The sequence below is a fragment of the Gymnodraco acuticeps genome, unplaced genomic scaffold, assembly GCF_902827175.1.
Source record: "Gymnodraco acuticeps unplaced genomic scaffold, fGymAcu1.1, whole genome shotgun sequence".
Lineage (NCBI taxonomy): Eukaryota > Metazoa > Chordata > Actinopteri > Perciformes > Bathydraconidae > Gymnodraco > Gymnodraco acuticeps.
In genome coordinates, this window is record NW_022990125.1 from 938,374 (window position 1) to 954,865 (window position 16,492).

At 39.8% G+C, this 16,492-nt stretch overlaps 1 protein-coding gene across 1 annotated transcript in view; it reads left to right on the forward strand.

Annotated features, from left to right (window-relative positions):
* The window catches only part of adamts3 (ADAM metallopeptidase with thrombospondin type 1 motif, 3), a 225,536-nt gene that overhangs the window by 8,344 nt on the left and 200,700 nt on the right, over positions 1-16,492 (forward strand). The window contains 1 exon segment of the mRNA XM_034216683.1: positions 853-1,274. Within this exon segment, the coding sequence (XP_034072574.1) occupies positions 853-1,274 (422 nt within the window).

Below are 16,492 nucleotides of genomic sequence, written 5' to 3' on the forward strand. Positions count from 1 at the left end.
GCATATCAAATTCATATTTTTGTTCAACGCAGCTACATATTATCAAAGTCTTGTGGAATGATGTTTTTTTCTATGCTGAGATCATTATGGCTTAAAAGAGACATTGTTATTGATGAAATTATGCACACTTTGATGCAGCTCAAGGCCATGTATGGATCAATGATGGCATAAGAAAATCCAGCCTCCTCATACATTTCAAAGACCAATGCTTTGGCCCGACATGTGAGCGCCACAACAGCTGATCAAAAACATGCCATCTTAAAGTCTAGGTCAAATACCTTGTAGTGTGTACATGAGTGAGCTAGGGCTAACGTGTTTAAGAAAGAGGAGCAAACTAGTTCAGATATGATATTTCATTTGCTTTGTAATGTCTTTGCAAATGTAAACTTCCTTTTTTTATGATTTAAATGATAGTAGTAATATTAATACTTGCCTGAAGCCTCATTCAATACTTGATGTTTAATATTGTACTTTAAAAAGTTTTCAAATTTGATCTATAATACTAAATATTCCATTCCGTCAACTTCCCAAATGTGACGATGTACTGTTTAATATGACTTTAGGCTGTATATCATTGGGTTTTGAAAAATTGGCCAGACAAAGAAAGCAATATAACTTCCGACAATAGACTTAAAATGTGTATTTTTTTTCCTAGTTTTTTGTTTTGTTTTGTGTTCATTTAGAAAAAATATAATATATTTGTTGCATTTGTTCCTAAATCCAGTCAAAAAAGGTCACAAGAAGAGCCCCTGTCTAAGAGACATATTACTTCTCCCAACTAATTATAATAACAACTTGCACTAGTCTGTCTCTGCTGCCTTGACATAATAAAGGTCTCATTGTGTTTTGCAGACCAGCTGAGGATCCGGCTGAAGGAATACGGCCTCGTCACTCCGTTCAGCACCGACTCTCACGGACACTACCTGTCACACCTGCTCTCTGCCACTCACAAGCAGCGCGTCAAAAGGGAGGTGTTTTCTGCTGCTGAAGCTGAACAGAAGCTTTTCTTCAACATATCCGCCTTCGGGAAGGAGTTCCACCTCCGTCTGCGCCCCAACAACAGGCTGGTGGCACCGGGCGCCATGGTGGAGTGGCACGATGAGATCCACGACTTCGGGAACGTCAGCAACGCCTATGGTGCCAACCAGACTGAAGCCGGCGGCGGGGCGGAGAGGATACTGCACCGTGAGCTGCTGAAGACGGACTGCACCTTCATCGGTGACATCACAGATGTACCCGGGGCCTCGGTTGCCATTAACAACTGTGACGGTCTGGTAAGTCTTCCTGGGCTGTAAAGCTTCTCACTCCTCCACCCCCCTCAAACCCTGTCTTTTCAGTACAAAAGTGTCGTGACCTTTTTAACTCTACTCGAATGGATTTTAGATGTCCATAACTCCTTTCTTTACGTCAGCACTCGGCGTTTTTATAGCACACTGTTCTCTGAGATATTCTTCAGCCGGGCCAACGGAATAGCTTTTTGTACAGATGTTTGTAACGGGTGAGTGGCCACCCATTGCACCCCCAAACCCAACGGATTCTCCCCCAACCTTTTCCCAGCATAAAACATGAGTACCCTTTGTGCGCCACAAAAGCCTGCAGTCCTATCCTCCCCATTACCCCTCATAAAACACTTGAACAGTAATTGAGGAATGACCTGGGCCCAAATCTCTGAGACTGGCCAACACAACATGTCTGCATTCATAGAAGACACTCAGTTAGCTCCAAACACTTTCAAATGAAGTCTTCTACTGAAAGCATCACAAAGAGTGCTGTAACTCACACATCCTGATAGGCAATCACAATCCATTTAAAGATAATGCTGCTGTTATTTTATCTTTTTATTGCTAATCTTTTGAATTTCTTCTTTACTACAATATGTTTGTTTACCACAAACAGATTCAAGGAAGGGCATTTTTGTGTGTGTTTTACAAAAAAACGTTTAAAAGCATTGAGAAATAGTGCATGACAATTAAAGGGACCCTATTTAACTAATTTTCAGGTTTTATTCATGCACAAAAACCTATGTAACACAGAAAAGGAACAACTCTAAAAAGCATAATAGGGGCTGTTGAAGTACATTAAAACAGCCAAGAGAATAACAAAACATTTAAAAAAAGCTAAAATGGAATAAGAGCGATATAAAACACAAGAAAAAAAGTTACAGTGCAGCACAAGATATGAAAAGTTATTTGATTCAATTACAGGCAGTGACAGAATTGTGTTTTCTGTTTTCTTTATTTCAAATAAGTGAGAGCTGCAGCAAACATGCAGTTAGTTCCAGCGATATGTAGCACATTCAGGAGGAAAAGTCAGAATTGGCTATGAAGTGAAAAGATCCCGTCCTTTTTGGTGAATTTATGTGTCACCCAAACACAATATGCCTCTTTTACTGTATGTCACAGAACTTAGTGAACCTTTGCTTGCTCACAGACGCTTATTTTAGGCGATGTTCTCCGTAACTATTCACAAAGGGCCAGCAGCAGGACAAATGTATCCCTAATCCAGTGGAATATTTGATCATCTACCATATGGATCGTCTTATATGGACACAGACGTTATCGGCTCTAAGACATCGAATCCTATTGATCTTTTTCTCTGCTGCCACCAGCAGCTTGACATTTTATTGGTTTTGAGTGGAATCTATCAGCGACTATTTGACGGATTGTCATTGAATTTGATACTCACATTTAGGTTCGACGCAGGACGACTTTTAATAATCCTACATTCTGTGCTTAGGCTTCACTAAACTGGCTGCAAATTATTTACCATGTCATTTTTTTCAGATGAGATGTATGGTATAATAACATGGGGCTGCACAGACAAAACTCATTATGATAAATTCATTGTTAGTTTTAGTATCTTGGAAATTGAGATTATTATTATAAAGAAGAAACACCAGCCTCCCTTTATAAATTACATGCTCACAAGTAATATCTGAATGTATTGTACCTTAGTTCCAGACATTACGGATACTGCTTTTGTAAAGGTATTAATTCTCAGACCTTGCTCCAACATCAAGCCCACACGCCAGTGTGTGTGTGTGTGTGTGCGCGTGTGTGCGTCACTTTTTCTCTCACATTACATCACTCGCAACAAGGTATTACATGTAGAGGGAGATTCTTACAGGCGGTTGTTGGAGTGTGAGGTTTAGAAAAGTGTTTTTGGCTAGCTACAAACTATAGCGAGTGTGTGAAACTGAGTGGTTTCAATGAAAAATTGTCTGACTTCTCAGAACATTTAAACAGGTTGATTCGCTGGAAGTAAGCTGACATGTTTTGTTTTGTATGAAACTTGAAACTACCATCATTTGATGTCAGAAAAAAACAACACGCAGTACTCTCCCAGATGAAGGCTAAACACTTTAACTCAGCAGATTGAAATATAAGCTCCTTACAACAAATGAAATCATTTTTTAATTTCCTCTTTGTAAAACACTATAATACTGATGGTCATTTATTCAAAAACCCCAAGTGCCCTTGCCCACATACAAGGCAAATCAATCATGACTAAATAAACACAGCATTCCCAGCTAATAAGTGCTACAGTAAATGCAACTTAGGTGTTGTTTACACGGGAACTAAACGGGTTGTATCCGCTACTTTTCTCTTTCGTATAGCTCGTTCGTTCACACAAGGCCGTAACGGAACCGCGGAAACGGACCCCTAAAACGATAACGTGTGTACGTCCTATACGATAATTTCCTGATAACGATGAAGCCATAGCCCCGCCTCTCCCCACCTCTGCTGCTCACTGCTGTAGCATGGTCAGTAGCTACTGCTACTGACCATGCTACAGATTTTAGTGCAAAATCTACAGCTCCTCTACCACAACCATCAGCAACAAGTGGACATGGAGAACTACATGAACTACATGTTGCTAAATCCACCGCGGAGAATAAACATAAGGGCAACCAGGCAACCATGGCAACCATGCTCGGGGGTCTTCTTCGCTGCTTTTGGTGTATGTTGTGGCGGAAGTACAGCGCCACTTACAGGCCCGGCATATGTACTACAGCGCATGGCCCAGCCATTATATGAAGGTGGGACAAGTCCCCCCCACCTTTTAAAATGATTAGTTTAGACCCCCCCACTTTTACCATGTGGAAAGTCCGTGCATCGGTCTATCCACTCACCGCTCTTTGTAGAGCGCTGTGTCAGTACTTCATATCAAATCCATTCCACTTGCTTATTGTGAGAATGCCCAAATCAATGAAACTCCGTACCATGTTTTCACTGCTACTTTGTACCAAGGCAGATTCTCAGAGCCGTACACATGAGCATTTTTTGCGTAGCTGTGTCTTTAGTTGTAAGCCCAGTGGCGATCTGTTCATCTGCCATATCATACAATAAAGCCATCGAAAATAATAGGATACAGCATTAAAAGTTATTCTGGGTCTTTGTGTGTCATAGCTCGGCTGTATGTGTGGCACGACGAGCGCATTTTGTGTGAGCGAGAGAGAGAGTGAACGAGAGAGCGCTAACATACATAAGGAGTTGTTTCTACAACAAGGAGGAGGAGAGCTCTCTCCTGTCAGACAAATCTTATAACGTCAGCTCAGGGAGGTAAAGGACTCTGAGTGTTTCGATCGTTGACTTTAGTCTAAGTTATCTCATGTAAACAAGTATTTCCAAGGCACACCTTTTATAGGATCATTATAAAAAAACAAGAGAATAACAGGTATGAAATAATTCCAACTCATATAGGACAGTAAAACAAAAATACAGTTTAAAAGGGGAGTGAATAGTCAAATATGCATAAAGAAACAGTACTGTTTCACATGGGTGTTGTTGAGAGATGTATCCATAGATTTAGTACCTAACTTTGCTCTCAAAGTGCACCAGATAGATCCATTTAACTTCAACATTTAAAAACAAATCTTCCCGGGGGAGCTTGCCCCCGGACCCCCCAAGAGGAGGTGAGATCCATCACCTACCCACACCCCCCGTCAAATTGTCCCACCCACATTGAGGATGCTTCCTACGCCCATGCTACAGCGTCTCCAGCGGGTCGAGCGGTCTCGTGTGAAGGGACAAGTTTTTTTTTTTAGCCGTATCCGTGTGAACGGAATACTTTTTTGATATGGAATTCGGTTTGTTTGCGTTTCGTTTGCGTTCCCGTGTAAATGGGGCCTTAAAAGCCTGTATTTAATATTACATTGACTGTTTAAAGTTCCTAAAGATGTTGCTAATTTTAATAAGTTATTTTTAAAGGGAGCTAAAATTATTTCAAATCCACTCTGGTGGCAATATTAGATCATGAAATAATAAACTGACACTTTTCTGGAGCCACAATCTAAAACTTAATATAAAAACTGGATCTGAAACACTTCTAGAAACCCACCGGAAATCAAAAAATGTAATAGTTTAGAAACCGTTTTTGAGTGAGGCAGGGATATAGATAGATGTCATCCGTTGGAAAGAGTAATACATTAAATTATGATTAAAACTTTTAACAGACTCTTCCCTTTCCTTGCTTCCGATCATGTCGCAAGAAAATACATGATCAAAAAGTACAACTAAATTCATTCTTGAGAAATAGTTAAAAAGTTGAAAAATATGTTTTAAAAAGTCTGCTCCTCCGAGTTCACAATAACACCCAATGTTTTTAGCTGGAGGGGAAAAGCAGTATTGTTCACAACCTGGATTATTTTGAATAACATTTACATAATGATGCAGGAATATAATAGATATTTCTCACTTCCTCTCATTTATCTGAAAATAGTGTTGTGACGTGTAACTGCTCACATCTTACAGGTAACCATGTAGGGAAGCAATTACATGTAAAGGAAATGTTTTATTTAAAAGTTAATTGGCATACAATTGAGTATATCTACGTATATATTGAGTCATAACATACTTTGAGAAATATAAATATATTGAATTACTAATTAAGTAGACAGTATCATCACAAAACTTAACTGATATTAGTCATCAAATTAAAGGGGCCCTATTAGTTATTTTGTTGTTTTCCCTTTCACAGTAGTGTGTTGTATATGTGTGTTTGTGCATGTACATCTGCAAAGACTAAAATCCCAAAGTACCCTCCACACAATAGAAAGTAGAAACACAAAATACAATTACAAACCTGAAAATGAGCATAATAGGGCACTTTAATGTATAATGTGTCATGACTCATAATGCAAGTTTATTCAGCCCCTTCAATGTTTAAATGTACAAATACAATAGCACGATGGTCAAAATCACGATGGTCAAAATCAAACAAAGAACTTTATTTTTTGATGGATACATTTCCAGTTGCAAATAATGAATCAATCTGTATGGGTCAGTTCTCAAAACAAATGTGCAGTTGTGCAAAAGGGCCACGATGATGTTCTGTCTCTCTGTCCGTCACAGTTATTCTCAGAGTTTGTTTCTGTTTTCTCCGTACTAGGCTCTTAACTCCCTTTAAGGCCCTGTCACACTGTCCCGAAATTGACACCCGATGGACACACGATAAAGGAAATGTTCAAATTCGGCTGTGATCGTAGCAACATCGGGCCATTCGTGAGGGCATCTTAAGACATCGTATGACCGCCGGTGGAGTTTCTCAGGCTCCGGCAGCAACTTAGTGAGCGGCAACTTCGTAAGGCACTCGTGAGGGCATCTTGTCAAGTCGTGTCATCTTCGTGTTATCATCGGTGCATTCACCCTCACTCTGATCGGGGCGAATGCCCGATGGCACCGATGATAACAAGATGCCCTAACGATGGCCTTACGAAGGGCAAAATGTACACACAAATTCAACACGAAAATGAACCTTCGCAAGGTCCTTCGGCTATTTTTTGGCATGCCAAAGATTTTGCCACCGCTCACGAAGTTGCTGCCGGAGCCTGAGAAACTCCACCGGCGGTCATACGATGGCTTAAGATGCCCTCACGAATGGCCTGATGTTGCTACGATCAGAGCCGAATTTGAACATTTCCTTTATCGTGTGTCCATCGGGTTGTTTTATTGCACAACAAAATCATGCAAATATATTATGTAAATAACCCAATTTGTGTTCTGTGAAACTAAAAAGGATATAATATATTATTTTGAAGGAGAGTTAACAGGAAGTTGTTGTTGCTATGGAAACAACATTACGGAGAAAACGTAATATTTTCTACATATAAAGACGGATAAAGTAAAGAACAAAGTCTGAAGATATCAGTTCAGTATCATAGTACTGTAACATAATTGTTTTTGGTACTTTCATTGCAGTTGTATGTCTTAAATGTAATGTAAATGTTGCCTTCGTGTGTGGTTCGGGGCCATCTTCGTGCGAAATTCACAATTCCATATTCGTGTGTCCATCGGGTGTCAATTTCGGGACAGTGTGACAGGTGCTTTAAGGGTTTTCTGAATTGTCCATTATTTTATCTGAAGAGTATTTTTGAAGTAGAGAAAAGGCACTTGAGTTTGCCCGGGCACTCATGAGACAATTTGTTACTGTGTTTTTGTTGTATTCTCATTTATTCATTGAGATGCCTTTGTTGTGTTAAAGCAAACATTCTGTTTCCCATTGGTGACCCTCTGTTGTAATGTGTACAGTGTTTTATCACACAGCGATCTAACAGCACTTAAAACAGCAGTCGAAAAAAGTACTTCCTTTTGAACTGAACAACTGCAGCGCCTCTGTGCGAAGTCCTAATACATTCTCCCTGTAAGATAATGTCAGTCTGACCTTTAATCCTCAGCTCGGCACTGCAGGATTTTGCCATTTCCTTTGATTGCAGCAGAAGGAAGCAGTTCATCACTTGGTGGGCAGATTCAGTCCCTCCAAGACATTTATAGTTAGGGCTGAGAGGGGGCCACACAGGATGTGAGTTCTGCTTTGTAAATACTGTCGTGGCAGGATGTCACTTTGAAGACGCCAACAGCCCTCAAAAGTCTGATGCTTTGTGCAGTGGATGGCTGATATGGAATGTATTCATTGTACTTTGTCAAAAGCATTTACTCTAAACACTTCATTCCAAACAATACCACAGCTCAACATGACTATTCCCAAAGTTCAAATACATGTGCATACAAAAAAATGCACCAGCCAATATCCAAGAAAACAAAACAAAGAGGGTGGGGATTTTCCACTGAAAGGCTGCTTTAAAAAAGACTGCTGCTGTTTGCAAACAATGTCTTTTTTTTTCAATCAATAATGCAAAAATCAAATCCTGGAAGCTTGCTTTTTGCAGTAAAATACTAAAGTGTCCTTCTAGACATGTTTTAACATTTGTACAAATATTCTGCCATGATTTACATGGTTTTAAAGGTAAATAGAAAGTGTCTGTACGCAAACCTACGCTTTGTGGCCTCTCGCCCCGCCCACCACTGACACTCGCGCCACGTTGAGAAGTGAACAACCTGTTGCGGAGCTTGATGAGTTTCGGCATGTGGTCTAATCTGTTTTGATCTAATTCTGTTTCTAATCTAATTCTGGTAAACAGACCGTATAAATTAAGAAAACATAGCCTCCACTGTCCTGCTGTCATAAACTCAGACTGGATCGGTATTAAAGACTTTTCAATTAACCACAGACACTTGGCTCATTCATTGACTGACAGCAGTGCACTGGAATAGATATGTGGCTTACATTTGGCATTTAAATATATATATATATATATATATTAGGGCCGGGACTCGATTAAAAAAATTAATCTAATTAATTAGAGGCTTTGTAATTAATTAATCGAAATTAATCGCAATTTTGAGAAACTGAGAAGCAATTTTTTTCACATGGATTTTAGTATACCATTAGGCGCATTCACACCGCAGTACTTTTCCCACAAAGGTTCATGAGAACTTAGTTCATGAGAACTCTTTGAACCTGGGGGTGGATTAGGCAAATGAAGCCGCTGACGTCACTTCTTCTTCTTCTGCTTTGGGTTTACTGGCAGGCCGCAAACCACTTCACGGCGTATACTGCCGCCCAAAGTCCCCGGAGTTGGGGACTGGCTTCAGTAGAAGCTGCTGGGACTCCCAGCAGCCTTCCGAGTAAATCGCCAGAACGCCGACACCTCCTCATCTCCAACGCTCCCATGTTTTATTTTGTGTTGCCATAAGTTAGTCTCTCTGCGTTTCTGCGCTGGGCTAATGCTAATGCTAATAATGCTAATGCGAGGATAATAAAATGGCGGCTTCACCAAACTTTTTGGGGAGTTTTACGGGGCGTGGTTTGCAATCCGCCCAGCCAATCAGAAATATAGCTCTTTTCTCACAAGAGAGCGGTACGAAAGTCCCTGCTCTCTAGCAGCTCTCTGCTCTCTAGCAGGGACTTTCGTGGGGGGTAAAAAGGTTCTCATGAACTAATTTTAGTACCGGCTCTTTTTGGTGTGAACGCGATAAAAGAGGCTAACGTCCACGCTAGCTTCCACGCTAGCTGCTATATGTTTTGCATTGAGGTGATACTTGAGGCTTGATGTGCTGCGGTGATATGCAAATTCCTTTTTGCATAATTTGTACACAACCGTGCTCTTATCGACGCTTCCATCCGTCCGTTTTTTTAAAACAACATTTCCCACTGTTGTTCACTGTGGTTTGTTGTTGTCTGAAGTCATGAACGTTAGTTGGTGCTCCAGTATAATCGGTACGCCTGAAACTCATCCAGTGAGAAACGTTCCGCGGTGCAAAAATAAGTGCGATTAAAATGCGTTAATTTTTTTAACGCGTTAATTTTTGTGTAATTAATTAATCTTAATTAACGCGTTAAAGTCCCGGCCCTAATATATATATATGTATATATGTATATGTGTATATATATATATGTATATATATGGATATATATATATATGTGTATATATATATATGGATATGTGTATATATATATGGATATATATGTATATATATATGGATATATATGTATATATATATATGGATATATATGTATATATGGATATATATGTATATATATGGATATATATATATATGTATGTATATATATGTATATATATGTATATATACGTGTATATATATATATATATATATACGTGTATATATATACGTATATATATATGTGTATATATATATATATACATATATATACATATCCATATATACATATATATCCATATATATATATACACATATATATATATATATATATATATATATATATATATATATACCTTTAACATTAGAAAAACCTGGAACTAAAATCTTCCTTATGGTGTAGGTCGACCTCGCCGTATGTTGATTCTGTTTTAGTTTTTTTATCGATCTGTGGGGGATTATAGCTCTCAATGCCCACCGCTGCTTTGATAGAGCTGAATACTGGGATTAGCACGTTGCTTTTGCGCCCCACCGAACATTTGGGGATCACAGATTTCTCCTAGGAAACACCTCATTTAGGATTGACTTGAATAAAAACTGAAGTGAAATCAGAGAGAAATCCACCTTTTCCCTTCATGTATGAACATGATTGAAAACTCAAAGGATTATATTGGAACATTGTAATTACTATTCACTTCTTACTCTCAATAGCTCATTTGTGCATCTATTCACAAGTTTTCCTCTTACTGTAACTATTTCTGGAAACTTGAGCTGCCAACATCACAGACCTAATTTACTGTGTGCATGATCATTGTTCTTTCACAGCAGGAAATAAATCCAAATATGGATATTTAATTGGATAAAAATCTATTCAACCTGCCCTGCCTTTTTCTTTTTTACGAGTTTCTTGTTACAAATCTGTGAAACCCAAAAAGAAACTAGCATGCAATAGTACTAAATAAGTACTCTCCTCTCCACCTTTTCTGTTTACTTTACTGCTTCTCTGGCTGTTTCTAATGCAGAACATGATTATATTTTCTCCTCACATTGTTACTTCGCAGCCTAAATGCAAAGCGTGTAGGGTTGCATAACTGGAGATCAAACGCTTGCCAAACCAGTGGTTGCCTGTCGTTGAGGGCCAGTGGTCTTTGATCTCAAGTGGTAGCCTTAGCCCTCGCTAGGTGTGTGTTTTACTGTTTCTTAATTATAGCCAGGCTGCTGTCTGGAAGTCTTTACTGCAGCAGGCAGGCAGCTTGACTGCTAAATGCTTATGAGGCATATACCTCCTTTGCTTCAGCAGCAGTAGCAGAGTGTGGGGGTGAGGAGGGGGTGAGGAGGGGGTGAGGGTTGCTGCCCTGTGTGGGAGTCAGCCATCAACATTCAGAAACCAGGGAGAGGGGTTTCTTGGTAGAAGTGTATGAAACACATCACCGCGGAACTCTGTTTTCTGCCTTTTTTAATCTCGTGCTGAGCAGAACAGATCCGTCAGGGTCACAGCAGAGGCCTCATTCAAATATGCTGCAAAGCTAAGTCTGTCACCCATTAGCCCATTTATGTCTCATGTTCCCTCCAGTGATTCATGGGTTTGTTACAAAATCAGAATCCTTTTCATCTCATTAGCAGAGTTAAGTATTAAGGGGTCTTACTGAGGTTTTTATTTTATTTCACTAGCTGGTTTTCATTCGTTATCTTTTTTCACACTTAGAAATGCTTAATGAAGGGGAAAAAAGGCACTTTGACGGAAGCACATTTCAAACCCTTTAACCATATGGCTATTTTGTGATGAAGTTGTTAAAACACAGACAGTGCTTGTAAATGTTTAAATAGAGCCGGGTTACAACTCAACCTTTTTCAATTTAAAATCAAATGGGCTTCTTTTTTTGTCATCACACAAACTGTCCGTGATTTGTTCTCACTTAATCTACGAGATTTTGGTCTTCAGAGCCTCATTGGGTACAATTCAACTTGTGATCACGATCCAACTGTTTGTCTGTAGGGCTCTCTGTGGGGCAGTGAATGAATTGGCACACTGATGGACTGACAGTTAGCTTTAACAGTCTGATCATGGCGGATTTTAAATGCAGGTTGATGAACTTGCACAGTTCTTACCGCAGGGGTGTTTTCATTTAAATGACAACAATCAACGAATATTGATAGAGCTAGACTCATAAATTAGCCATATATCCACTGATGCAAGTTCATTGCAGATATAATGCTGGTAAAGTTACAGAAAAGCCAATATATAGTAATATTACATAATTTATCTACTAGGCTAGAGAATAATGACAAGTTGATTTTTCAGACCCTTCTCTGTATATATCTTCCTTAAGAACTAAACAAATCCAATGATTAAATTGTTGTTTATGTTTTGAGCGTTTGTTTTAAACAATATAACCATCTGAAATATTGTTATCTGACTTTTTTTAAACTCTGACTTGTTCTAAAGAATCTTGTATCTGTTGTTCTATAATTACAGGTTCCTATTTATGCAACTCTTCTGAACATCAGGGAAATATTTGTTTTAATAAGATGGTAGTGTTATGAAGGCTTTGCTAAAATATTCATGAAAACATACTGTCTGGATGATGCCAGATGCGCTCGTATACTTGTTCTTTCTAATGCCTTTGAATGATCTCTGCCTGGAATGCATTGCAGGGATGATGGCGCTTCGTTGGTAGATGAAAGTCTTGATGTCAGTGATTTTGCAGCAGCAGACTGTCTGCTTTGTGAAACGACTCCTTCCCTGAGAAACACTGCTGCCTAGTGTGGTTGAAACTCTCTGTGACACTCTTTGATATTTACTGTGTGACATACAAGCTGGTAACATCTTCAAAAACAAGGACTGTCTTTTCGAAGCAGTTGCTTCTGTTTGCAAGATATAATGACAGCGTTTGATCTTTAAAGCACACCTGGTCTGTTATGGAGGATTTTATTGTGAAAACACGTAGTTTTACGAGTACAATATGTCCATCGTTAACAGTCAGCAGGAGCGACAAAGCTGAGGAGGTTTTTCTTTTTTTTTTTTGGACGTGGATTTAAACCTACAAACACTTCTCTTAAAGCAATGTGGAATATAACTGACCTCGAGAAGTGGTGTCTCCTTTATCATTCCCATCCTCCTCCTCTTCTTACTTGACTCAAATCTGGTCTCCTCTTGTGTACACTCATGTGCTCACAGGGTTTCCTTGAAGGTTCACATACTGCAGATGTTTCATTGTAGAGGCCTGCAAGGCAAAAAAGGAAAGGGTAAGCTTCCCATGACTTTTGCATTTTTGTATTCAAGGAGTCAGGACATCATCTATGCGTCTGTTGTTGATCCAGCTAGGCTAGGCTGGAGGAGTACAAATTAATAATCTTTTTGGGACAAGTCACGCTTTGATGAATAATATTAACAATATTGGGGCCCAAAGGTCTGTTAAAGCATTTTATTTAAATGTTTCTTTCAGCCTTCAGAGAAACATATTGAAATATGTAAAGCAAACAGTGAGCTTGAAATTAGTCCGCACATTGATGCAGGCATGGTGCTGAATAATGGTTTTAGATGACTCTTAATATGTCTGCTTGGATGGAGCCCACCTCCGACAACAGTATTTACTCTCTGCGATGTTAATGTTAGACACTTGCCCTGCGGAACTCATTTCACTGATGGTGTGTCTCTGAGTTTAAAGCGCATTACGATGTGCATTATATTCCGTTTAAGTCGTGGTTCAAGCCAGACGAGCTGTACGGATGGAGATGGCGGTCTACCACTTTGGTCTAGACTTAAATATTTCAACTATCTGATTGATTGGTATGACATTTAGGAAGACATTCATGTTGCCCAATACGTTCCTTATTTCCTTCGGCGCCATCATGAGATTGATGTTTGTGGTTTTGAGTAACATGAGAGTCAACCATGAGAGAATCTACTAAATGGACCTTTGAGTAAAGATGATTTTGTCACACAATGTCAAGGATGATGCTCTAATACATATAAAGTTTCTTACTTTATTTAAAATGCACAGTGTAGTTTGATCATGATATAAAAGCTCATACCATACCTTAATGAATACTTCTCTAGTGCACAGCTCTGTGAGTGTGGGAACAGACTAAGAAATAGAGTGCCACAGTGACGCATCCTAATACCCGGAAGTAAGCTGCGCATGGGTTCCTTCGTCAAAAACGCAATGCAATTTCTCCATAGGATTTTGGAAAATAGCTGGAAAGGTCTGTGGTTGACACACATTTAAGAGACGGATCACGTTGTGTTCAGCCGGATAATCTCCACATGTCTACCTACTTTTATCATTTTCAAATCATAAATCTAATCGATAGATTTATGATCGATCACTGTGGCACTCTATAAAGCAACAGTTTGATTTGATGCTTTAGGTTTTGTTTTTTTTTAAATGACTGGCAATAGGAATGCTGCATTTTGTTGGTGAACAGCTGCAGCTATAGCTGTTATATAGGACAAATATGCATTAATTATCACTAGAGTCGAGATCAGGGGCAATCAAATGACATCCCCCCCTTCTTATCGTTGCATCAGTGGTTGTGATTGAAGCGCTCGTGTGGGAATCCTTTTGAATTGACGCCATACATCTATGTGGCTCAGAGCTGACACTTTAGATTGAATGTATCATGATTATGAATCATCTGCTCTGTGTACTGAACTTTGCGCTCTTTCAGCTGCTGCACGATGTACCGCAAAGTACCAGGACAAACAATCTGTGAGCTGCCTATAAATGCCTTAAAGCAACCATGAAATACTGCTTCAGCCTCTCTCATTTGTTTCCATGAAGCAGGATAGCTGGAACAAAAACCTCCTCTTGCTCTGTGTTGCATGAAGGAGAATTTTCTTTTTCTTTTAAGCAGTCCTTGGCAGACAGAGCGATCGACTGACAGATACAGACAGACAGAGGCAGAGCTGACCTGAAAACCACAGAGACTTCCTGCATGTCTGACTGATGATGTTAACCTTTACCTCACCAGCAGCTCTGCAGAACTTGGCCACCTCTTAATGTGTGTCATGTTGCATAATCAGCTCTGCCAGCCAAAAGGGTGAGGCACTTTTCTGTGTCTGTGGTTGTGTGCGAGTGTAAACAGACTGCAGGCCTGATGGGTAATGCATCCGTTGAAATATATTTTCAGAGCATAATCCTGCCCTTAAAAAAAAAAAAAGAGGACACTCACCCGACACTTTGCCATCAGCCCCTCTGGGAAGTTTTAACGCCTCCACCTTAAACTCCGCCCCGGAGGAAACGTTTACAATGTCAGCCTCATGGAGAGTGACAAAATGAGCAAATAAGAAATGCTATGTTTTGCTAAAAGCTACGTGTGTTGAGTGGTCCACGCTTTTGGCCTTGGAGACATTTAAAGAGCATTCTGGACGTGCACAGCTCCTGACATATTGGGAGCTGCCGTGGAGAAAAAGAAAAAGCAAAGAAAATATCCTATTTGATTAGAAAAAGAAAGTGAGCCAGCTCCTCTTTGCAGTGAACTGTAGGCAGGCACAAGAGTTTTATTCACTAATAGTTCTTAATGTTCCCTGTTGACTCAGCCAAGGCTTGTTGCAGAGGCCTGACCCCAGATCTGTTTGGGTATATGGTTTGAGGTGCAGGAGGGGAGGCACACCAAGATATGCAAAGCCAAGCTATTTCTTCCAAGTTTTCTCCCGAGCAGCCGAGGCTTCAGTTCAGTGTGTACTGCCCGGGCGCCTTTATTGATATTTATGTGTTTAGACATTTTTAATCATGACCTATATAAACTTAAGAGGAGCCCACATTCTCTGCCCTCGCTACAGACCGACATTGGGAGCCTTTCACCGGTGCAAGGTTTTATTTCAAGTTTTCAAGTGTGGACGCTTCACCGCCTCCTCTAAGCCGTCAGTGAATGTTTGCTCTGTTCGGTGGGGACGCACAAAAAGTCAGAGCTAAAATAAATTCTTATATTGTCTCTCAAAGTGTATACTGTTTCACCTTCCTCTGCCCTAAAACTCTCTCTTTTTCTTTCTTTAAAAATATAGAACTTTTTGTGCTAGACCCTTCGGAAGGCAACAACATCTGCTTAAATACATCTGAGGATGAACTTCAAATCTAGCTTCGCAAATTCAATGTACACTTCTGAGTTATTTCTGCAAATGTCAGTTTGTTATTGTAAAGCATTCTCAAAAACAGTTTTCTACTTGACTCCCCTGCAAATCACAAGAAATTAACTTAACGTATTTTTTCCCCTTAAAGTTCCTTTAAAGGCTGGGGATGAAAATGGCAGGTAACGATGACGAAGGTTTGCTCACATTTTTGAAAGCAAACACACCTTTGAACAACACCGAGGGTGAAAGGTGGCAGTGTCCTGGCTGAATTCAGAGCTTTTTTCAACGTTGCAGTACCTCAACTCTTTTTTTTTTTTTTTTTTTAAACGAAAGCACGTTCATACCGACCTCCTTAAGAACTTTAGACTGAAAGAGGCTGTTTTTGAAAAACTGGAGCCCTTCAGCTGAATCCCATATGTTTTTCTTGGCAGACAAGTGCTGTCTGCTTGGCCAAGGCTGATGTTGGGGATATTAAACTGATGGAACACAGGACTCTTGATACCTTTTTTTGAGGGGTTGTGTTCAGGTACCAACTATCTGAGCCTCTGTCAGACACCTGCCATTATCTCCTCTGATATTCTATATCTCAGAATACTTGTCGGCAAATAATGTGCCATCAGAAACCCTCCTGCTGGAGAGCCAAACTTGAGACGGCAGAGAGACATTTGTGAAGGTCTTG